Source organism: Peromyscus leucopus, chromosome 18 (genome assembly GCF_004664715.2).
Source record: "Peromyscus leucopus breed LL Stock chromosome 18, UCI_PerLeu_2.1, whole genome shotgun sequence".
Taxonomy (NCBI): Eukaryota; Metazoa; Chordata; class Mammalia; order Rodentia; family Cricetidae; genus Peromyscus; species Peromyscus leucopus.
This window is the reverse complement of record NC_051078.1, coordinates 36,713,492-36,737,855: the sequence shown is the minus strand read 5'-3', so window position 1 is coordinate 36,737,855 and position 24,364 is coordinate 36,713,492. Positions and strand designations below refer to the sequence as shown.

The following is a 24,364-nucleotide window of genomic DNA, read 5'->3' as shown; positions in this document are numbered from 1 at the left end:
ACTAGGAAACCTTTTTTGGGTCTCCGCATGCCCTGCTATCTCCTGTGAGTGGAACATGCTTTGGGTAGTCAAGAACTCTGCAGGCTAGAGCACATAGCAGATGCTCATGGAGCATGTCTGAGCCCCATCTGCTGTCTGAGGCAGAGCACAGGAGAAAAATAAAGATGTTCTTAGTTGTAAGGCACTGAGGGTTGCTCAGTTCATCTTAGATGATCCTTATATGTTATCCCTAAAAGTGAAGACCACAAGGAAAGGAGACGAATACAGTAGACATGTCATCCAGAATTCATGAGGATCTGATGGAAGCAAGAGAAATGTGGCCAGTTCCAGGTTATTAGACTGTTCTGTGCAAGGCCAGAGGCATTGTCTAGAATGAACTCATCTGTAAGGGCCTAGGAGAAAAGAGAACCCACATAGAGGTGTGGGTAATAACCCACAGCCCAAGATAACAAAATTCTACTAGGCATGAGAACAATAAAGTTTAAAAATAAAGTTTCAGTATAAGAAAGCTATCTAGTCAACATTTGACCTCCCACAAAACACTGTTATGCTGGAAATAGTCTTGGTCAATGAATCATCTATAAGGAGCTTGGAAAGATAATGATGGGAGATTGGAGACCATCACTGAAGGGAGACCCTTCAGCAGAGAAAGCTGATCTCTGAGGCTGTGAGGGGGCCACTACCACCTGATTGGATTAAAGGGAAGATCTTCATCTCCTTTGCCTCTGTGTTTCACTCACACCAAAAAAAAAAAAAGAGAGGCATCAGTCTTCCTGAAATATTTGGCACCCCATTACCCCTTGGCACCTGTTTTCAGTGATCAGTATATGAGAAATATTCAACAGATATTTTTGACCAGTGGGTGAACAAATGCAAAAATGAATGTTAAGTGCATTCATATGTTGAGTCCACCATGGGTAAGTAAAGGTCATAATAAACAGTAGTCAAGTTTAAACTCTATTCACCTGGCATTCATTAGTTCATTTAATAGATTGAATGCCTGGCATGTGCAAGTGATCATGTGCTCTTTTGTAGATGAAATCATATAGTGTAGATCCTGCTCTTGGGAAGCCGATGGTAACTTAATGAATGGATGGCACATAAATACATGCACTCAAACAGAAACACAAATGTAAAATATTAATAAGACTAAAGAGCCCTAGGAGAGTGTGAGTCGGTGAGTGTTTTAGGCTGGAGGGTCACAGACACTCCCTCAAACAAAAAGTTACCATCTGACATGCATATATGCTAGGAAAAAGAATATAAGATTGTATCATTCCCAGAGTCCTGACATGCACAGCCAGCTGAGTAACATGTACACTATTTTGGCAACTGGCCCTGGGATCCTGGAGACTCTCCAAACCATCATCTCCTCGAAGCAAAAGGACAACAAATCACAACAATAAAGTCTTCAAAGGTCGGTTGCATGTTACACAGAGAAGAGTCTGGTAAGTTCTGTAGACATTCAAACATACCAAGTAGATAATCTGCATATGAAGAAAAAAGATCCACGGTGGCAAACTCTGGAATGTTCAGCAATGCCATGTGATTCACTTTGTCAGTTCTAGCATTCTTCTTTCCAATCAGGAGGTTGATGGCCAGCACGGCTTCGCTGACCTGGAATGACACATTAGAATTCATCTGTTCTGTGTTAGGACAGGCAATGGCTTGACTGTGCCTCTCTAAGTTTTTGTGCTGGGAGGTCTGATCCCCACTGCGGCACCAGGAGGAAGGAGAGCATTTTAAAGATGTGATTAGGTCAAGAGAGCTTAACCCTGAAGCGTTGGTTGACAGAGTAGCCATAGAATAAGTTCCTTCTTATAGGAGAAGCTGTCTCCCCATTGGATGTCTGCTGCTGCCCCTCCACCTTCTGCCAGGCAATGGTAAAGCAAGAAGGCCAAGTCCAGCTGCTAGCCCTTGGTCTTGAACCTACCAGTCTCAAGCACTACGAGTCAGTAGATCCATGTTTAACATGAATGACCCAGTGTGTGCTGTTCTGTTGCAGCAGCACAATACAGACTGAGACAATAAACATGAAGACATGAATCCATGAAATAATATTTGATATACACTGGAAGAAAAAAATCACCATGTGAAAAAGATAGCATGTGATCCCTGACGTGTGGAATATACAACACAGTCAAGCCAATTAATTGGTTAGCTTTGACAATCTAATTAATGCATAAGTCACTTTAAATAAGTTACATCACCCAGCTAGGATATGCATTTGCCAAAATGTCGGACAGGTACACATGTCTATCCAACATTTCATTAAGGGAAAATGGAAACAGTTGTGCCTGGTTACTAGAGATTATGAATGCTACACAGGTATAGAGACTATTTGTAAAGTTTCCCAACAGACATGGCAGATAGAAATCCCTCCCCAAGTGTAACTTCTCCTTTCTCTCAAGCAGCTCCATTGCTAGATAGAGGACACAGGGAAGACATCGGGAGAGTCAACTGTGGAAGACACAGGCAAGACATTTGGAAGAGTCAACAATGTGGGACACAGGGACGACATCGGGAACGTCAACAGTGGAGGACACGGGGAAGACATCGGGAGCATTAACAATGGAGGACACAGGCGAGACATTGGGAAAGTCAACATTCACACGCTAACCTGTGCAGCAGCTCGTATTGCAATCCAGGCCAGTGAGCTGTAAATTTCAAATCGACTTGCTACTGGTTCTTTAATAAAACTGTGCCTTTTGGGAAGAGGCTATAATAGTAAATAGAAAGCACGTTAGGATAAAGATATCTCAATGTTTCTTGCAAAATCTCATCTTCTCCAGATGACATATTAGTAGAATAATATGCAGCCATCAAGAAGTATAATGTATTATTACCATGAAAAATATTTAAAATATATCAAAAAGAAAACTATAGGTTAAAAAATTGTATGTAAGTATGATCCTACTTTTTAAAAGTACACATGCATTACTGTATATGTAAGCAGAAATTATACCAAGACTTCAGAATGATTACTTTTCCCTACTTTTTCTATAATGAGTTAACATGATTTATGTAATAAGTTAATAAAAGTATCTTTTTAACTGATGTCAAATTCCATTTTAATAGAGGTTATTTACACCAAATATTTTGTGGGCAAAGAGACCAGAAATGAGGATATTCAAATTTGTTCTGTTTTTCTGTTGTTTTAACTTGGGTCTCAAAGCCCTGCGGGCCCCTAAGTCAAGATTCTCTGGCCTCAGCCTCCTGAGTCACTCAGTAGATTTTGATATTAGGTTACTATTATGAAAAATGCTAAAGGTATTTCATAACTCCATAGACTAGTAGAATAGAAACCACAAGGGACAGTTTTTAAATACATAAATACACACCTTCACATATACACTCATATGCATTCAATTTTTAAACACAAGAAGTTTAACGCTACAAAGACAAATACAGCAAATACAGTAACTTATACTTTTAATGATAACTGAAGTAAATAAATTTTAAGTCAGTTTTTAAACATTTAAGTAATTAGACCAGGCATGGCAGCACAGGCCCTTAATTCCTGTGGAGGCAGAGACTGGTAGATCTCTGAGTTCAAGGCCAGCCTGGTCTACAGAGTGAGTTCTAGGGTAGCCAGGGCTACACAGAGAAACCCTGTGTCAAAAAAAAATTAAGTAATTAGACACTTTAGTTTTAATATATTTGCTATGTATATTTGACTGTTTCTTTATTCTTCAAGAAATCTGAAGAATTGGACCTATAGTAACATGAAGCATGTCACTGATTTGCTTCTATCTAGAAGACTCATGGGGAAGGAGTGAGGTCCTGGATCCTAGGGATACTGAGCCACTGGGTACAATGGCCTGATGTGTCCAGCCAACACCAGTGACAGGTTTGGAGAAAAGGACACCAGGAGAGACTTCCCTGTGGGTACCTGCAGTCTACAGCTTTACCCGAGATAAGGCCCTATGGGGAACCATGTGGGCTCTAGGGAAGCAATGAAAACTCTACTAAGCCTGAGCAGCTTACCTAAGTCTGGAAGAAAGACTGGCAGCCATGAATTGTAGAATCTAGAGTGAGGGGAAGCAATTAATGTCACAGACTCTGGGAAAAGTAGCCACTTTTAATTGAGAAGAGTTATTAGAGGAGGCTGGACTTGGGCTTTTAAAAATGGACCGGAGAAAGAACATGATGGGTTTCCTTTTCAAGATGAGGAGGCATCAACATTGGGCAGCCCATGTGACCAGAGAAACAAAAGAGAAACCCAGGGAGTGACTGGAAATGACGTCATAAAAGCATATTTCTTTGTAAGAGATGTGATCCTATACATAGAAAATCCTAGGACACAGACACACATGCACACTATGAAAATCAACAAACACGGTCAGTGAAGGCATGGGATATAAAATTCAACAATATGTGCAAATCAATTACATTACTATAAAGAAATTCTAGAATTTATGTCCCTGAAGTCTTAATGTTGCTAAGACAAACTGTCAACAGATTGTCCTGTAGCTTCAACAGAATTCCTGAAAAATTCCAATTCAGTTTTCTTTTTGTAAATTGGGACACAGATTGGAAAATGTGTGTGAAGATGTGGAGGTCTCCAAGTACTAAAAGAATTTTGAAGATGAACCATGGTGTTGGAAGACATGTGCTCTGAATCCTGAGACCTTCCTTACCAAAAGCTGTAGCAACAGAGGGTGAAACGTCCATAAAGGTACACTCAAAGACCAATGGGTTCTAAAGATCTTAGCACGCCACTCAAAACACAATCTCTAAAAAAGAAAGAACTCATTCTGGAACTTCATAAAATTAAAAATTTCTTTGTCTCTAAACACCACAAGCCACCAGCTAGGAGGAAATTTGCAAATCGTGCATCCAGTAAGAGATCTGTGTCTAGAATATGTATAGATGAAAAAAAGCGGTCACAGCTCATCTTTCTCTTTGAACTATTTCCCCCCACTTAAAACCTGGGAAATCCCATTCCTTCTTCTCAACTCTCTCATCTGTGAAGCCTTCTGTAGTATTCCCACAAAAGAGAATTAGTTTGTCTGGCATCTCTACCTTAGCATATTGTATTTGCAGTCCTATCAAGGTGCCATTCCATTATATCTTTCCCTTGGAAGACTCAAGGTTCTGTGGGGAAAGTTAACTACATACCTGGTACCACATTAAGCCCTTCAAAAATGTTTGGATATTTTTGGTTGTGAGCCTAGACTTTAATGGCTGAGCCATCTCCCTCAAAAAACAAACAAACAAACAAAAAGTTTGGATAATGAATGAATGAATGGGTGCTCAAAAATGGTTAATTAGACTTAACTAATAATTATTGGGTAATCTACTACATATAAAATACTTAATGAAGAATATAAATGATTATTGAAGTTATGTAAAGATAGTGGAACTGAATATATCATGCTCAATACTTTATTATGCTCCTAACTACACTAAAAGGTATGTATAGCCATCTCCATGTCAGAGGTGGGGAAGCAAGGCTTCTGAAGTCACTCTGGTATATCAGGTTGAGATCCAAGCCCAAGACTGTATTGCTTGCACACTGCTAAAAGTGGAACAGTACTATTGTTTATTCTGTTTTGAATTTTATTTACTTATTTTGGGGGCACATGTGTGCCACAGTGCACATGTGGAGGTCACAGGACAACTTGCTCTAGTTGGCTCTTTCCTTCTACCAGGTGCATCATGGGAATCAAGCTAGGTGGTGCTTTTACCCACTGACCCCCCTCAGTGGCCCCACAACTGCTGGTTTTTTAAGGTTTTTGTGTTGTTTCTATTAAGACAAATTTCAAATGTTATATTTCAATGGCCAAAATATGCCTGGATGAGTGTTTTTATTTGTTTTGGGCTATTCTCTGTGCCTTTTGTAATGTTATAACTTGTTAAAATATTTTTATGTCAAGATATACAGATGTTATGTAATTACAGTATTTTTTTCCTTCAAATCCTATTTCACATAAATAATTACAAGCACATCTCTTGGCTAGGCCCAGAAACTGCTGATATTCACACCATTCCACTACTTTGCAGCACTGTTCTCTATGGAAACCACACACTTGTTCTTCTCTAGCTAGTAACAAACATTTTTATCATACCACCACAGCAACCTTTCCTAGCTTATAGTCATTTTGATTTTTTAAATGGTGATACCCACCTAAGGCAGCTAGCATATAAATAATTTGATTGACTAAATATATTTACCTAAAGTTTCAAGTCATGTTTATGACACCTCAAAACCTAGAGATTTGAGACAGCTGCAGTGGTGCACACCTTTAATCCCAGCATTTGGGAGGCAGAGGCAGGTGAATCTCAGTGAGTTCGAGGACAGCCTGGTCTACATGGAGAGGTTCAGGACATTTAGGGCTACACAGAGAGACCCTGCCTCAAAACAAACAAAATCTTTAAAAAAATATCTTGGGGAAGAAGTTGCAAGGACAGAGAGTAGATTCAAAGGGACGGAAAGATGAGTAGAATCAAGATGCATGGTGTGAAACCCACAACGAATCAATAAAGAGTTTTAAAAGATTAAGAGATTTGATCCCGACATTTTCTGAAAAGATCTCCTTGCAGAATCAATGATCATTTGGTAAGGATAAAATATGAACATTCACCACAACCCAACAATAATCATGTCATTCAAAGCAACCTGGCTTATTTCTTCCGTTAGAATCTTCCTCAGTCAAGATCCTTGGTACTGCAGTGGACCTGTGCACATCAGCAAAACCTGGGAGTCTGTTGGAAACCCCAAACCTCAAGCCCACTCCCTAAGTAACAAGTCATTATCTGCCCTTCAGCAAGATTGGGGAGATGCTTCTGCACCTTAATTTTCAAGCACTGCTGTGGGGGGGTGCATCTCCTGTGAGTCTGCATGGCTCCCGCCTTATGCAACATCACACCAAAGTGCCACCTTCATTTACCATCACGATAACATGCCAAAGTACCACCCTTGCTTACCATCCTGATATCACAAGACCACATTCATTTACCATCTCAGCAACCCAAATAATTTCCTCGTCGTCATAAGTTTCACTACCAGGGACCCCTCTCATCCCCTTTCTCCCTCGTTCCATTCTGATTTTCATGTCTGCTGCCATACAGTCTGTCTCCCTCCACTAGCTAAATGGGAAGAGGGACTATGCTCATTTCAGCATTGACTTATCACCTTCTAGAAGACTGCCTCTATCAAAGCAGGTGCTTGATACATCTGTGAGCTATGAACGACACTGACAGGCCCTATGACTTTCAAAAATACTATGTGTCCATTTCCTATATTCGCCTGAGAATTCATTCCTAAGCACTCACAGCCTTTGACTAGTTACATAGCCAGCATCCCGTGTGCATCATTTTAACAAGCACAAACACTGAAATGAAATCAGTTTCCAGCGTTCTACCTAAAGAAACCCCCCCCCAAAAAAAGAGGCATCTGACTATAAGTCACTATACAGTAATGAGTTCATGTCTTCAAGTCACATAGGGAAATGCCCCATTATTCCAGCAGCGCAGCATTACTGAAAATGATCAGGGGCTTCTTATTCCTGTCAACGCAGCTGATACCTTGAGTGATGATGGTGTTGCTGAGACTTTCTTCCTTGGCTTCTTCAGATGGAAATACACCAGGGCAATTTCTAGGTAGGAGTCTCTTATCAACCTACAATGATATGACATTCAACTTAGCGACACCGTTCTCTCGTGCCATCTCTTTGTACTTTTCGCCGACTGTGTCTGGGGGAGTGAACAATAAGAACAGACAAGTGTTCTTCTCCTAGCCCATACATCTTTTAGGCCACAGCTAGTGGGATCTTCCTCAGAAATGAGAAGCTCTTGGGAAAGCTCAGCATTCTAATTCATTTTATGCTCACAACATCCCGGGCTATGACTGCTACAATGCTTAGCAAAGACCTTTCTGGAACATTCCAGGGAAGTAGTCACTAAAGAAGTCGTAGCAGAAGAAGCCATCCTTGAAAACCAGGCCTCTGTCTACTCTCCTCTGCTAATAAAGTGGAAATCAACAGAGAACTCCACAGAAAACAGTAATGGTCAGATCTATATATGTTCTATCAAAGGTATCAGTTGACGTCTCAGGTCAGTGCTGGGCAAACAGTGGCTTCCCACCAATATTGAGGTCATTTCTGTACAGAATTAAGCAGGCTACTGGTATGAATGGCTACAGAGACTATGGAAATAATCCTTCTAAACTCTTTAACATCCATAGTAGGTAGTTCTAGTTGTAACCAATAGTCTAAAGGAAGTCTCCATGGTCTTGATACTGACAGGAGACCTGGGTCTAAATGAGAACCAGTTTGCAGCCTAGAATGTTATATGATAACTGGGAGGCATCCCACCTTTTCCTGTAAAGGAGGCCTTAGGTCAGAGCCAAAAGCAACAAGCTTGAGAAGGAGGTCACTAAACCTGCTGTCTGGACGAACCCCAGTGCATGTGCCCTGCCATGACAAGGTCTCATTCATCCCTTTCTTGAATCTTCTGTGTATAGCATACAGAACTCAGACCACACAGGAGCAGTTCTACAAGGATGAAGCGTTCGCCATTACCCTGAGTTCTGATCGTTTCTCAGGCTTATTTGAATAGCTTCGAAAAAACTCTCTATCTGTGAAACTGGAGATTTCTCTTCTATCAGAATTTGACGCTCTATTCTGCCTGCAAGAAGAAAAAAACACGCGTAAAGATGGTTTCCCGTTTTTTATAATTTATAACAGAAGAGCAAATACTTCATTCTGCCAACTCTGGAAGCTGGACTGCTGTCTTCAGTGTGTCTGTCTGTCACTCTTTGATGAAAGATAAGCTGAGGATGAAAGACTGAAGCTTCCATCCCCAGGGATGTCTGGAATGCTTTCAACAAAACACCTCTGGCTTCCCAACACCATTGGCCTTACAGCTTACTTTCCTCTGTCCCCCCCCCCAACTCTGTGATTCCTCACCTCTAACGTCTTCTCTCTTTCTCTTACCCTTGTCTATTTCACAAATGTAAAAAAAGGGGGGGTTCAGCTGTATCCTTATATAGTCATAACTACAGTAGTAGTCATAACTACAAAGACAAAATAAGCCTGAGTTCTCTTTGAGGATAAATGGATTTTTTTCAATGTCATACACATACAGAGACAGAGACAGAGAAAGAGAGAGAATATTATCTAGCATAAGAAGAGAGAAATGCTGCCATTTGCACATATGAATGTGGGACACTGTGCTAAGCAAAAGAAGCTAGGTACAGAAAGGTAAACACTGCACAGTGTTGCTTACATTAATTCATGAATCCAAGAAATCTCCATTCATGAAGTAGAAAGAGGAGTGCCAGTTGCTGAAGTGTGGGAAACGGAGATACTGAAAACAGTTCAGTCAAGATGGATTTGTTTTGTGATCTACTGTACAGCCTGGTGACAATTAGTGTATTATATACTTAAATACATACATTATAATTAGAGTGTATTATATACTTAAAAATTACTAAGGAATTAGATTCTTAAATACTCATGCCACAAAATAAAATGATATGTTTGCATAAGTTGAATTAGCTAGGTTTAACCACCTCATACTATATTCATATATGGAAGCATTACACTGTACTATATATATAGTCAATTAACTGCAAAGTTTTTAAGTTATATATATACATTGGTTGTGAGCCTAGCCTTTAATGGCTGAGCTATCCCTTCAGCCTAGTGTTTAGGTTTTAAAATAAGCTTACCAAAAGTCAGGCAGTGGTGATGCACGCCTTTAATCTCAGCATTCAGGGAGTCAGAGGCAGGTGGATCTCTATAAGTTTGAGGCCAGACTGATCTACAGAGTAAGTTCCAGGACAGCCAGAGCTACACAGAGAAACCCTGTCTTGGAAAAACCAAAATGATGATGATGATGATGATGATAAACAACTTAATGAAAAATAAAAATCCTTTTTAAAAAAAGCAACTGCTTTTTTTTTTAAATTAGAGATGGTACCAATGCCACCCATCACTTGGCTCTCAGCAACCATGGTGGATGCCATCCTTCAAGCACAAGAACTGAGAGAGCTGTCCTGCAGCAGAAATTCCAGGAAAGCAAAGTCTTAGAGTCACCAAGAGTAAGATGACAGTTTTTGTGTAGCAGGAAAGGGCCAAGAGAGGGACACAGAGCTCCCATCTGGGCATGCTCATTTAATAGCTGCCGATGGGTGAGAAGTTAACTCTCGTGTGACATGTCTAGCTCAGTAAATGACAGCAATCATTACACTTTCGATTTTCTTGCAGCAGAAATGGCCATGATGAAATCATATGAATGCATTGTCTGTAAGTTCTAGAGACAGGTATTCTACAGCTATTAAGTTTTAATTTAACATTATCTCTTACTTATAGAAATTAACCAAAATGTCTAACTAGGTAACGAAATAATGTAAAACACTAATTTATTATTATCATCTAGTAATAAATTATTTTTATTGTCTTAATTAATAATTACACTTGTTTCATTGGTATTATTTGGCAAGTATGTGTTTTTAAAAGATTTATTTTCATGTTTTTAATATTTTCTTTTATGTGTACAGGTGAGTTTTCTTGCATGTATGTCTGTATATCATGTGTATGCTTGGTACCTGATAAGGCCACAAGAGAACATTAGATCCCCTCGAACGAACTGAAGTTATAGCCTTATGCATGCTGGGAATCGAACCTGGGACCTCTGGAAGAGCAGTCAGTGATCTGAACTGCTGAGTCATTTCTCTAGCCCTAATTTTTTATTTTTAAATTATGTGTATATGTGTGTCTGTGTGGGTATACATGGGCATGCATGGAGCCACCCACAGAGGCCAGAAGGCCAGAAGACTTTGTTGGACCTCGTGGAGCTGGAGTGACAGGTAGTAACTCCTCCTAACATGGGTGCTGGTAACCAGACTCAGATCCTCTACAAGAGCATTACATGCTTCTTCTAACTGCTGAGTCACCACTCCAGTCACGTGACGTGTGGTGAAGTGGCTGATGTGGACATTTTCTTGAACCAAACACTAAGCTTTATATGAGGACATCGATTAGTAGTAACTTTATTTTCTAGATATGACTTAATGGGAGGCTTTCATCAGCAACTGAGACTTACAGAGAGGACTGATGTGTCTTGTCATGGCCAAGCTCTCTGTAAAGTCTGTGGTTTTCACAGTCAAGAAGTTGACTATTAATAACTTCACGGCTCCACATGCTTCATCAGGGTTCTGACGCCCAGTACAACTCACCTTTCTGAAACAGAATTTCAGCTTCCACCTCATACTCCTCTGCTGCGGTCACCTGGCAGAGCTTCAGGGCCATCTCAAAGATGTGAAGAGCAGGCAACCACTTGGTGATGTCCTTCTTCTTGGTGTTGGAATACACCTGCTTGGACAATGTGTGTCCTAAAAGCAAAACAGTTGGGCGGAGGCAAAACAATGCCATCTTCAGGGTTTGGAGCAACCACTAAGGCGATGGACTGCTCTCACAGCAATGCTGTGAGTCTTCACAGTTCCTTGTAGCCAAGAATGTTTTAAAGAGCCACATAGCCAAGGTGTAAGTGAACTACAACAATAATTTGAGCTTTGATAACTCTCCAATGTTTCGTCTTATTTTTAAAATCAACAGCAGTCTCCAAGTGTCTCCAGTTCTCAATTTTTCATGGTGCTTCTGGAACAACCTCCATGTTCTTTGCTTTTAATATTTACTTATTTGTTTTACATCCCAACCACAGTTTCCTCTCCCTCCTCTCCTCCTAGTCCCTCCTCCACCTTCTTTTTGCACCCCCCCATTCACCCCTCCTTCATTTCTATTCAGAAAAAAAGGCAGGCCTCCCATGGATATCAACAAAGCATGACATATCAAGTTTCAGTAAGACTAGGCACCTCTCCTCCTATTAAGGCTGGGCAAGGCAACCCAGTATGAGCAATAGGATCCCAAAAGCAAGCAACAGAGTCAGAGAATATTTATTCTATGTTCTTAAGAAGAGGCTGTTAGCAGGAGAAACATCTGGAAGTTGTATATTGTTCACTATTAATAAATTTGCATATATTAATAGGCAATACTTTTCTATTAAATGCACTGATTACTCATTATGTAATATTTCATCATAACTGGATAAGAAAGCTCTTTACAGGCAAGGGCTACATGCCATACTTTAGGAGCTCTCATTTTTAATGACTGCTTATTGAATGGAAGGATTATTGAATGGAAGAAATATCGTTCTATATGGCATCAAAGACTGACATTTATCAAAAAATACTTACTACATTTGAGTACTAGATATAAATGAGAAAAAAAGAATACTAAGAGATAAGACGTGCTAAATGTTTCCTACATGCCAGGTACCATCTCATGGACTCCACATGAATGGCTACTGTGATTCACAACTCTGAGTGGGCAACATTATGCTCATTTGACAGAAGACAGAGCAACGGCTCAAAGCTGTAAGTAACTTGCCCAAGGTCACATGGCCATGATTTGAACCTAAAGCAGCCTGGCCCCATGGCCTGCACCTTAAACTACAACACAGTACCCTAGTAGTGAGGTGATGGAACTGTTGATTAACAAAGAATATAAACATCAAGACAGTAGCTAAAACAGCATGAGGCTGCTCACAGGAAAAGAAACTGTAGGGCATTGTGGGAGCGGAACAGAGATCTGGTCTGTCTGGATCTTGGGAAGGCCCCAGGAGGCTACCCAGACAGCACGGTTGTCTAGTAGGTCAACGGGTGCCAAACTTGCCCACTTCTGTTTCATACATATAACCCTAAGCATGCTATTCCCTATCAGCTCTTGCGAAGGATAAAAAGAGTAAGCAGCCAGATTCCTGTGGTGCAATCTATGCGATAAGGAGAAACTGTCAAGAGAGCTAGCTGCAGAAGCTTTTGTGCTTCGCAATACTGAAAGGTTCCTTTTCCCAGTAAACACCAACTCTGAAGAAGAAGAAAAAAAAAAAACTGTTGTGAAACTGACATTGTTTTGACAGAAAGGAGGCTTGTGGTTTTGTTTTTAAAGGCTGTATTTAATATAATATAGCAGGAAGCAAGCTGTTCGCCTTCAAATGCGTCTACCAAGAAGCAACAGTATTGTCATTGAGTGGTGACAGATCTTCAAGATTAGTAAGGCAGAAGAGCCGAGAGTGGATTTGAGTTTGCACAATCTGTGCTTTGAGCTCACGCAAAACTCGAATGTCCTAGTAAGATGGCAAACTGTAGGCTAAAATAATCTAGGGGGTGGGGGTGGATAGCTTGAGTGTGGTCACTGACTGAGCTGCAAGGGATCTGAGGGCCCGGCTAGTTGCGCTAACTCCATCAGAGAGGAGACTGACAAGGTAGAGGGATGTATGTAGTGAAATTCACATGCCAGTGATGATACTGAGGATGGATCAAAGGAGGAGAAGAGAGATAAGGGGAAGATTCTGGAGAGATGGTACCTGGGTATACGCTTGCTGGCCTCCCCTTGCCAAGTCCAGCCCTACTACTGATTCTCTTGGCTGAGCAGTTTCTGGTAGAAGAGGCAGGAGGGTCCTAGAAGGTGATGGGTTACAACAGAGAGAGTTGCCACCAGCTTTCTATTCTCTGGGCAAACAAGACCTTGAGAAACAGAGGCAGGAAGGCTGATGTCAAAGATTAGAGATGGTACCCTAGAGAGAGCCTAAAGGGATGTTTGCAAGTCCCAGAGAAGGGTAGCTATGGTTAGTTGCCTCCTGGATTTCCTAAGAGGGATCTGACAATGGCCTGAGTCCTCTGAACTCCTGAGCTCAAAAATGCTGGCTGGCCATTGTTATTTCCCTTGGAGGCTCAATGGAGAATTGAGACTCTTAAAAGTTGGTATAGAGCCAAGTCACACAGGCAGAACTTGCCCCTCTGACCATCACGGGCACACTGTCACAGCTAGACCTGGAGAATAATAAATAAGCAAAGAAGAATAGCCCAGGAAAGAAGAGTCAGCAGCCATCAAGAAGAATATCAAATGTGGCTTCTAGAAGAGAAAGCATGAGTGAAATAAAGTAGATTGAGGATAGAGTAACAGAATTGCATGCATGCATGCATACATACATACATACATACATATTATATATACATATGAGCCTACATAGAAATACAGGTTATCAGCTAATTTCAAGAGGGGGGTCAATGCCAAAAATATTAATTATTAAGAAGATCAATTAGATTATTCTGACATCATAAATTATAAAAATGTTAGAATTCTAAGGGAAAGATGATAGACTTTCCAGTCAAAGCCAAATATTATCAACACCTGTAGTGTTGACTATGGTCCCAGCACTGAGCCAGGCATTTTTTCTGATTTAATCTTCTGTGAGGGGAGTACCATGACTATTCCCTGCATGTTTATCCTCTCTTCCACTCATATGTTGAAACACCAGCCCCCAACAATGATGGTGTCTCTGTGGAGAGGTTAAGACTTTCCCTGGTAATTATGAAAGCCGAGCCCTCGTGGACAGGCTGCATGGCCGATGTAACAGCCTGGAGGAGCCAGTTCACCCCTCCCATAACATAGTGGCCAGTTGAGGCACCAGCTGTGAGGCAGATGTGCTCTTGATGGACAGTAAATCTTGACTTTGGTCTTCAAATCTCCAGAAACGAAAGCAATAGATTTCTACTGTCTAAAAATTATCTAATCCAGGGTAACTTAGAGCAAGTGAGTTACGACAGCCTTGGTTCTGAAATGAGGGAACTACAGGGAAGCTAAATGACACTCTTGAGATTTTCACATAGGTATCCAGCCCCCAAGAAGGAACAGAGGAAGGTAATGGGCAATAATTAATCCAAAAAAAAAAAAAAAAAAAAAAAAAAAAAAAAAAAAAAAAACCTTCCCCAGACAGAAAGAAACTTGCCTGCAGATGCCAAGGGCTCGACTGATTTCTGGGTAGAGAAAGAGGAGACATGTACCCAGACATGTGTTGGTGAATTTCCTGAACTACAGAGACGAAAGAAATCTAACAAGATTTGGGGAGGAAAGGACAGATTTCTTGCCCAAAGAAAATAAAAGTTCGACTAACACTACATTTGAAACATTATGAGTAGGAATAATGGAATGCATCTACCAAACCCCAGAGAAAAGACAACCCCCCCCTGCCCCACCAGAATGCTTATGCTGGACTGATATGGTATATCAGTCGCCTGTCATGGTGAAAAAAAAAGGGTATTTGTGAAAAACAAGGCTTCAGAGAGCATCATTCAGATTTTAACTGGGGAAAGCATGGTGGGTGGGGATTTAATCAACAACCACACAGAAGAACAGAGTCTGGGAAACAAGAAACAGATGAGGAGACAAGGAAAAGGGAGGTACCGATATCTTCTCAGTGGTAGGAGGTCTGCTATCAGATGTTACGAGTTATAAACACAATGTCTCTAAGAGAAAGAAGAGGAAATAGTGTAAAGGACAAAAATCCCCATTATATAGCCTGGACCACATCACAGGAAGCCTTTTATGCCACAATAAATAGAGAACATTACTATAAGGGATGACCTATGGAAATAGAAGACTTCATGGTAATTAAGAAACCAGAGAGAGAGAAGGAAAGCTGGGAGGAGACAGAGCCTGGGGATCTATGAGTTGGGAGAGTCGAGTGCCAAGGAGATGCAGGTGGTGCAGACACTACCAGGTACTGGGTGGCCATACAGGCAAAACTGGTAAAGAACACTCGGGAGCTGTAATTGAGCCTTGGTCAATCAACAGTGATTTCTCTCATCTAAATCTAGAATAAAGTGGAACAAGGAGTTAATGGGAGTCAAGGGAGGAAGAACAGAGGGAATGGAATCCATCTTTTAAGAATCCAGATGTCCAAGGTGCTTAAGGATAGGTGGTTGTTCTCTTTTGCATGTCTGTCTGTTTGGATTCCTATTGACTAATATTCAAATATGTTAACACAATGAAGGTCAAAAGGAAAAGGCGATCTCAGCAATCAGAGTGTGGACAGTCTAGAGGAGATAGGAGGCCCCTCTGAAGCCAGGACCCTGGGAGGCAGACACACACACACACACACACACACACACACACACACACACACACCAGAGAGCCAGAGCAAAGCCAAGAGGCTGGGATTTGGGGGAAGGAGAGGTTGTTCCCCTGGCACAGAGGTCAGGACAGGACAACTGGATTAGTAGCTAGGCAGATTAGAGAGGTTTCCCAAAAGGGCTAGCCTCCAGAGAGCAGTAGACCTGTACACCTTTCTTTATACTGCCTGAAACAACCACGGCATCCAGCGTTCAAACTGTCCTTAGCAGAGACATTGCCTAACATGCATCATGGTAAGACATGGAAACTACGGCCTCAAGACACCTTGATTCATAAAAGTACAAAGGCTTTAACAATTCCCCCATTTACAGGATGAAGATTTATCTCTTAAAATGATACAAGTTATTAGAGCTTCGGGAAAAAGCATGCCATTTTCATCAACACATTAAGATAATGTTTTTTCATGGGTATTGTTTTTAGAGACATGGGTACTTAACAGCATCAGTGATAACCAGAAGATATAATACACTGTTCTGTACTCCTCTCAAAAATCTTTCTTAATTTGACATAACTATAAAATAATTGGTTGTAATTTAGAGAACAAAAAAAGTGGTATATCATTTAGGAATGCACTCATACTTTGCGTTTCTATGATTTTTTTTCAATAAAGCAGACTGTGAAAATAATCTTGTTACAAAGACTGAATAGCTGAAGAAAATGCAATAGTCCAAAGCAAATAGTTTCACATATTGTAACTACTGTAATCGACCTCATAACTTGATTCATACATGAAGATCATTTTTATACCACAGATTCTAGCACATGGTAATTGACCAAAACCTATTTAAGCATGCAGAGCCTGGGCATTCCTAATACTGACCCTTCAAGTTATGAAAGCCTACTTGAAAAACAATTAAAAATCCCTATGCTACTCTAGGAAGGTAGATGCTTAGATGTTCTTACCAATTCTCAGTTTTATTTTGGCCAGTAACATGACATGAGGAAGGTAGATATTTTTCAAAGGCTGTAGTGGATTTGCATAATCAGCACCTGAGAGAGGGAATTCCATTGTCTCTCCAAAAGTTAGCATCTAGGAAAGAAACGGGGGGGGGGGGGGGGGGGGTGAATGTCACAGTGAGGGGGGAAAAACAAGGCAGAAGAGTCCATTGCCAAGTCTGCGGCCATCGAAATCATTCCTACCTGTGCGATAAGGATGCTGTGAGCTTGATTCAGGAAAGTTAATGTGCCCTCTTTTGAAGACACTTGCTTGAATTTCTCGGCTTTTGTTAAGTCGTCCATTAGAACGAGGCTTCTCGCCAGGGTTAACCAAGATCGAGGAGAAAGGAACTCATTGCCTTCCAGCAAATGGATTATTTCCTATTGAGAGAAAGCGACTCTGTTCGTCTCCCAGTTCACTGATGAGCTATGGCCATGGTGCCAGGTGCCCATTCATTAGGGTTGAGAATCCCGTCCTTTTGATCCAGCTAGGATCTTCCCTAAACACACCTATGCACCCACACAGTCTCCTTTACCTGAAGGTTTTTTATGATGTCTGCCTTTAAGTGCTTTTCCTGAAGCCCCAGGATCACGGCTTGCATCAGGAACTCGGCCAGGAGCTCTGGGTCATCCGCACTCTTTGCCTCCATGCACACTTCATTGATGAGGCTGAGATAGTCTGTCATGTCATTCTCTAAGGCAGACAAGTGTGGTCATCAAGACGCATGAGAAAGCAAGAAGTGCATAACGTCCCCAACGATCAAAGAGTAAGAGGGCATTCGAGTGGAAAACCAATGGATAACATGAAACACAGAGGGGGGTGTCTTATAATTTGGGTGAAAGTACTTTAGTCCAATGCTATAAAAGTAATGTTATTACATGAAATGATTCGATTTGGGAGGTAGATAGGGACACGCAAATAGGTACACAATTAGACAGCTCTCAGTCACTGTGGGGACCACTGTTTATACATGCCAAGATGTTATCTAAGACTGTAATTCTATTTTTTATTAAGAATTTTTTATTCATTTTACATGCCAATCACAGATTCCCCTCTTCCCTCCTCCTGCCCCTCCAGCCTTTCCCCCCACAACCCACCCCTCATTTCCTCCTATAAGAAGGCAAGACCTCCCATGGGGAGTCAGCAGTCAGTTGAGGCAGGTCCAAAACCCCTCCCCGTGCCTCAAGGCTGTGTGAGGTGTCCCACCATAGGTAGTGGGCTCCAAAAAGCCAGCTCATGCACCAGGGATGGATCCTGATCCCACTGCCAGGAGCCCCTTAAGCAGCTCAAGCTACACAACTGTTTCATTATGCAGAGAGCCTAGTCCAGTCCCGTGGAGGCTCCACGGCTGTTGGTCTAAAGTTCATGAGTTCCCACTAGTTTGGTTTGGTTGTAAGACTGTAATGTCTATCACCTTCAGTCTGCCAATGAGTCCAGCAAGTAGGTAAGTTACCTCCATCTTCCGGAGAAGAAAAGGAAGTACAGAGCCATGGGAACTGAATGGAGAAAGACTTGGTAAGGAGGAAGCAGGTCAGCATTGGAACCCTGGGTTGGTGGCTTGTCAGCTCAATGCTTAGACACTTTCCCGAGACCTGGGCAATTATATTTTGCAATCTCTTTGTATTTTTTAAATTAAATCAATAATATATGTGCCACTTGCTCTGGTACAGAGGACTGTGAGTAATCACTATTTTTGTTTAACAACCTGTATTTTAAATTCTGGAAAGAGAGCAAGCTAGACGGTTGTGGGCATTATCATAGGCATGTCCCAATAAAATCCTGTCCCCCATGTCAAAAGAACCATACTAAAAACATTAGTTAAGAAAGTATCACCAGGTGGTGGTAGCACACGCCTTTTAATCCCAGCACTCGGGAGGCAGAGCCAGGCGGATCTCTGTGAGTTCAAGGCCAGCCTGGTCTATAGAGCGAGATCCAGGATAGGTACCAAAACTACACAGAGAAACCCTGTCTCAGAAAAACAAACAAACAAAAAGGAAAGTACCTTTCATGACTCCAACGCCGTGAATCTGTGTCACGAAGGCAGTCACAAGCATCAAGCGGCATCTCAGCCAAAGGTGAATGTTGAAATACTCCCGGGCATTCAGGGAAATCGGGTCTAAGAACTCGCTATCGTCTTTACTTTCTATGGTCTAAACAATGTTAAAATGATGAGGTTAGCTTCCCATTGGAGAAGGCCAGCATTCTAACCCACGGCTAAGCACGTGCTAAGAGAAGCACCCAATAGCATCACAGTATCACATTTGAAATTAAGAAGTTATCTTGAACATTCTAGAAAACATAAAATACGTGCAAAAGAAACAAGTAAGATCACCCTCAATGCCACAACTCTCTATTAACATATTATACTGCATTTTGGCCTGTCTTTTCTCTCCACACCCCTACTCAGAAATAACTTTGCATGGGACTAGAGATGCCCGGAGGTTCAGCTCTAGCAGAAGACCTGGGCTCAGTTCCCAGCATCTCCATGGCAGCTCACAATCCTCTGTAACTTCAACTGGATCCAATGACATCATCTGCCCTCTGTTGGCCCTGCACACACACACAGTGCACTTATATGCAAACAAAACATTCATACATTTCAACTAAAAAATTTAATTAGTAAAACAGTTTTGCAATGCTGGATTTTTTGTTTTTAATTATATTATCAGTAGTTTCTATATCATCAAAAAAACCTTCCTTTAAGGAGTGAAAATGGTAAATGCAGTGCTGGGTATCTATTTTGGACCATTGGTTCACTGGGTATGAATGAATTCATTAGAAATGCCTAAAAATCACAAGCAAGATTCTGTATGGTAAATATTTTTATGAGGACTCCTAAGCAATTTTACGTTAAATTATGTGGTCTCACTCAGCCCAGAGACAAGCTTGTGACAAGCTGTCAAGCAGACATTAGACCTTCCATATGGGGAAGGCTAAGTGTGGCGAACTCTAAGTAGGAAAGAGTGAGTGTCCTTCCTGCCATGTCCAGGTAATAAACCCAAGAACGGAAGGAAGAGTGGGTCTTGGGAAACCATTCTGCTAGTGAGGCCATATCAAGACTCACCACAATTACACATCTCAGGGGCCCTTGGTGATGACTGTATCCACCCTCAAGACCTCACAAATGAGATCACAAAACTTTTGAAAAGAATTTGTGGGTCTGTCTCAATAAAGAGCATAAATGGGACTTCAACACAGGCCCTGGATTCGCTGTTACTTCAACTTTACCACTTCGCTTCGTCCAAATAGCTAGTCAGTCTCTTACTGTGCCCTTGGTTACACTGCAGTATCTGGTGCGATGTGTATTGCAAGAAGTTCAATTCATACGTACAGAGGTTCCTGGAGAGGTGGGGCTGTCTGAGTCTTCAGGCATTCTCTTCTTAAAAACCTTCGAATCCTGGAGAAGCTTGAGTGTGGAATACACTATAGCGGCCCTGAAACGAGGGGAGGTTTTGACTGTTCCTAGGGACAGCACTTGCATACTATTTCATATGTCTCTGCTTCCTATGAGAACGTTGACACTCCCAGCCACCCCCAAAAAGTCACTAGGTGTCCCCATGTCCCCCCAATAGAACTAAACCATTGCAGGCCACGCCTTTACTCGCCACACCATTTAAACACGGCACAGAGTTCTAAACCCACGTTCTAGGACACTCACCGAGGAACAAGAGAAAACTCGAAAGTCCTTTTCAAGAAAAAGAAATGGATCAAAGTACAAAGGGATGAATGTTTCCATGCTCTGAAACAGATTAAAGGCAAATCCCTCACTACTGCCCCCTGCAGGCAAATTTATTCCTCTCCAAGTCCTCAGGCATCACCACTGCTCTGGCTCTTCGATGGACACTTCCATTCATCAAGTTTTGTTATTGGGACCCACCACAGTCCACTGTCTGAGACCTTCTCACCCCTCTGCCCCATCTGCCTCTGTCTAGGTCATTGCTGCCTCCAGGATGGAGGACCAGCGTAGGTACCTGGTTCGTCTGCTACCCGTGTTCTCACCCACAACAGCTATAGCAAACTCCTCAAGTGTGACTGGGATGGCTCATGCCAGAGACCTCCCTGGACTCTAGTTGGTATAATTCCTTCTTGGGTTTGGTTCCCAAGAATTCTGGTCTAGCACATGGGTGGCTTCACCGGTGTCCATGGATGCTCGTAAGAAAACTAGCTTTGCCGGGCGTTGGTGGCGCACGCCTTTAATCCCAGCACTCGGGAGGCAGAGCCAGGCGGATCTCTGTGAGTTCGAGGCCAGCCTGGGCTACCAAGTGAGCTCCAGGAAAGGCGCAAAGCTACACAGAGAAACCCTGTCTCGAAAAACCAAAAAAAAAAAAAAAAGAAAACTAGCTTTATCCATAGGTTCTCTCTCTGTTTTTGCTATGAGGCTCAATTTCCAAACTGTATTTTAAGAACATTTTTGCTGTTTGGCAAACATATTGCACTAATAGATTGAAAACTGTGTTAACGCTATCCATGGAGCCGGGATGTTTCCCCTTCTTCCCATAATTTACATCTTTAGAAAACAGGTGACTGGCTGGTTACCACCTGTCCGATGCCGTATCATGTTATTTTGGGGAATTAAGTCATTCACTACCCCCCAGCCCCACATGCATACTACGAGTTCAAGGTAGGTGCTATTACTGACTCAATTTGTGGAGTAGGAAATGGACACACGGAAATATTAAGTTGTCATGCAGCTACAAAAAGAGGAATCAGGGTGGGAATCCAGACAACAGGTTCTTGAACTTTTAGCTCCCTCTCTCTCCCTCCCTCCCTGTTTCCTCCCGTCTCCCTCTCTCCTTGTTCTAACCAGTCTGATATCGTTGTTCACGCCACGGTGTTATTTATGAACATCACTGCTGTGGTGCTGCTGATCACACTTGTCATCAACATCCAACGTCCGCTTGATCCAGCCCACGCTTTTCCTCCTGCATTCCACCCGGCATATTGACATCACACACCGGGTGTTTCTTCTTCACCTTCGGTCATTTTATTTATCAAAATGGCTGGCTTCATTTTGCGATGTGGGTCACATGATGGTCTTGCACTTGCTTCTTTGAGTGGTGTACTTCAGCTCTCCGGAGAAAACCATCGAGCATCCCCCTCCTCGTGGGACATGGTGACTTTTCTGCTGTTCCTTGCCTTCCCAGTTCTCTGTGAGGGCTTCCTCATCATTCCATGATCCCGGCTCATCAGCCAAGACGTCTGGGTCCAGCAGTGGACACAAAAAGAAGCTAATTGGATCAAATAAATCTAGCGTGTAGACTGACAGAGATGGGCTGGGCTAGGCGCTCCTGAGGCACGCAACCTTGTCTCACCGAGCCCCCCCGGCCCAGTTTCTGCCTCTGTAACTCCCTGCTCTGCTAAATCTATCACAAAATTGCCTCTTTTGTTTAAGTTGCTTCAAGATGAGATTCTGTCATTTGCCGAAGGCAACACTAACAGATACACAACAATTTTACATTCTTGTCAAAATGTTTTGATGATGATGATGATGATGATGATGTGGGGCACACATGTGTCGTGGCATGCATGTGAAGTTTAGAGATCCACTCTGGGGAGTCAGTGCTCTCCTGCTGCCTTTCTGTGGGTTCCGAGATGAAACTCAAATCGCCAAGCTTGTACAACAAGCATCTTTACTGACTGGGTCATCTAGCCAGCCCCATAATGTGTCATTTTCTCCTGATATTTTATAAGTGTTTGCTCCTCTTCCCTTTTTCTATTGTTTTGTGTCCTGGCTACAGTGTAATTTTCTCTTGAATCCTCCACACTAATTTGAAAATTACATATCCTGGTTTAGATTTTAACAGCAGTTACTTTTAATGATTTCAAAAACATACTTCTCTGTTAATCCTTTTTTTTTTTTTTTTTTTTTTTTGGTTTTTCGAGACAGGGTTTCTCTGTGTAGCTTTGCGCCTTTCCTGGAGCTCACTTGGTAGCCCAGGCTGGCCTCGAACTCACAGAGATCCGCCTGGCTCTGCCTCCCGAGTGCTGGGATTAAAGGCGTGCGCCACCAACGCCCGGCCTATTAATCCATTTTTTAAAAGGTAACTTCTCTGTTTGTCAAAGGAGGGGGGAAATCAGACAAAATGTGGAAGGTGGAAGAACTTGGTACTTTAATTGTGCTTTCTCTTCCAGACCTGCGTGGTTGCTGTGTCTTAGGTACCATCCCTAGCTCGTTACTGACCTCTGCCTTTTCAATCCATCAGGTTTTTCTGGAATCGCTTCTAACACTTGTATTTGGCTCGAGTGCAAACCGCCTTCCCATAGCCATTTCAGCAGAATCGGGGCACCTCCCTCCCTGGGTTTATAAGATGTCTCTCTCATCCACTACGTTATTTCTTCAGACACATCCTCGGGGCACCCGCCCAGGACTTTAGTTGATGAACCCCTTCTGCAATAAGCTACTTTCAGAGTAGGAGACTCAGTTTTTCTTTCTTCTTCCTCTGCGGCTCCCTGCTGGGAGGGGCGTGTATTCAAACTATCCATTTTCATTGACGGGTACCCTTTGAAAATAAATTTCCCCGAATCTAATTATTAACCGTAGTCTTTAGTGCTTTGCTAAGGCCAATGTGCCTTTCTGCGTCTTTATGAATCCTTTCAGTGAGAAATTGAAAGGAGATTGCAGATGAAGAGCACTTGCTGCTTTTGCAAAGGACCTCCATGCAGTACCCGTCTGTATGCACAAGGTCTAACTCCAGTTCCAGGGGATCCGATGCCCTCTTTTGGCCTCTGCTGGTATTGCATGCACAGGTTCATACATATACACACAGGTAAAACACTCTTACACATAGGAACTAGCTGGTGGAATGGACAGCCATACCACAGGCGTTACTTCACTTTTACAAGGGGGTGAAGACTTTTCAGGTGTTTGTGGACCAGTTACAGTTTCCTCTTTTTGAAATAAGGGTATGTGAAATTGCACCTTTTGTCAATAGTATCCTTTAATGCATGTTTTCCAGTGGCTATAAGTAAAAATGGCATGACCTACTTATTGTAAGTACAGTTTGTGGCTACAAGCTGTTTTATTTTCTGGTGCTGAGGTCACACCCAGGCCTTGCACACTCCAAGACGGTGCTCGGCCACTGGGCAACAGCTACCTCCCTAGCCCTGGTTGCAAGCATTTCTTGCACACATGAAAATTAAAATATTTTACACATTAAATCAGTTGACATTTTTTCTTTGAACTCAGTTCCAACTTGATAAGTTTTTAGAGCTTCAGTGATTTAATTATGTTTTCTTCTGTTGTTAATGAAAGCTTTTAAATTCATCTTGTATAGCCTAATTTTCAGGAATTTGCACACAGGGGGGAGGAGTTCAAAGCCCACCTGTGTCATGTTTTAGCTGTATGATCTTGGGAAATGCAATTATCAATCTCTTTACAAAATGAGAATGATAACAGTTCTAACCACATTAAAATGAATGATTTTGATGATTAAATTAGGATCCATTT

At 42.0% G+C, this 24,364-nt stretch overlaps 1 protein-coding gene across 1 annotated transcript in view; it reads right to left on the bottom strand.

Moving 5' to 3' along the window:
• The window catches only part of Cfap54 (cilia and flagella associated protein 54), a 303,089-nt gene that overhangs the window by 80,980 nt on the left and 197,745 nt on the right, over positions 1–24,364 (bottom strand). The window contains exons 52-61 of the mRNA XM_037211918.1: positions 20,249–20,351; positions 18,920–19,067; positions 17,453–17,610; positions 17,121–17,297; positions 16,884–17,010; positions 11,186–11,341; positions 8,526–8,631; positions 7,531–7,624; positions 2,621–2,719; positions 1,476–1,617 (exon numbers count right to left, since the gene is read on the bottom strand). Coding sequence (XP_037067813.1) covers positions 1,476–1,617; positions 2,621–2,719; positions 7,531–7,624; positions 8,526–8,631; positions 11,186–11,341; positions 16,884–17,010; positions 17,121–17,297; positions 17,453–17,610; positions 18,920–19,067; positions 20,249–20,351 — 1,310 coding nt within the window. The remainder of the gene's footprint in view (positions 1–1,475; positions 1,618–2,620; positions 2,720–7,530; positions 7,625–8,525; positions 8,632–11,185; positions 11,342–16,883; positions 17,011–17,120; positions 17,298–17,452; positions 17,611–18,919; positions 19,068–20,248; positions 20,352–24,364) is intronic.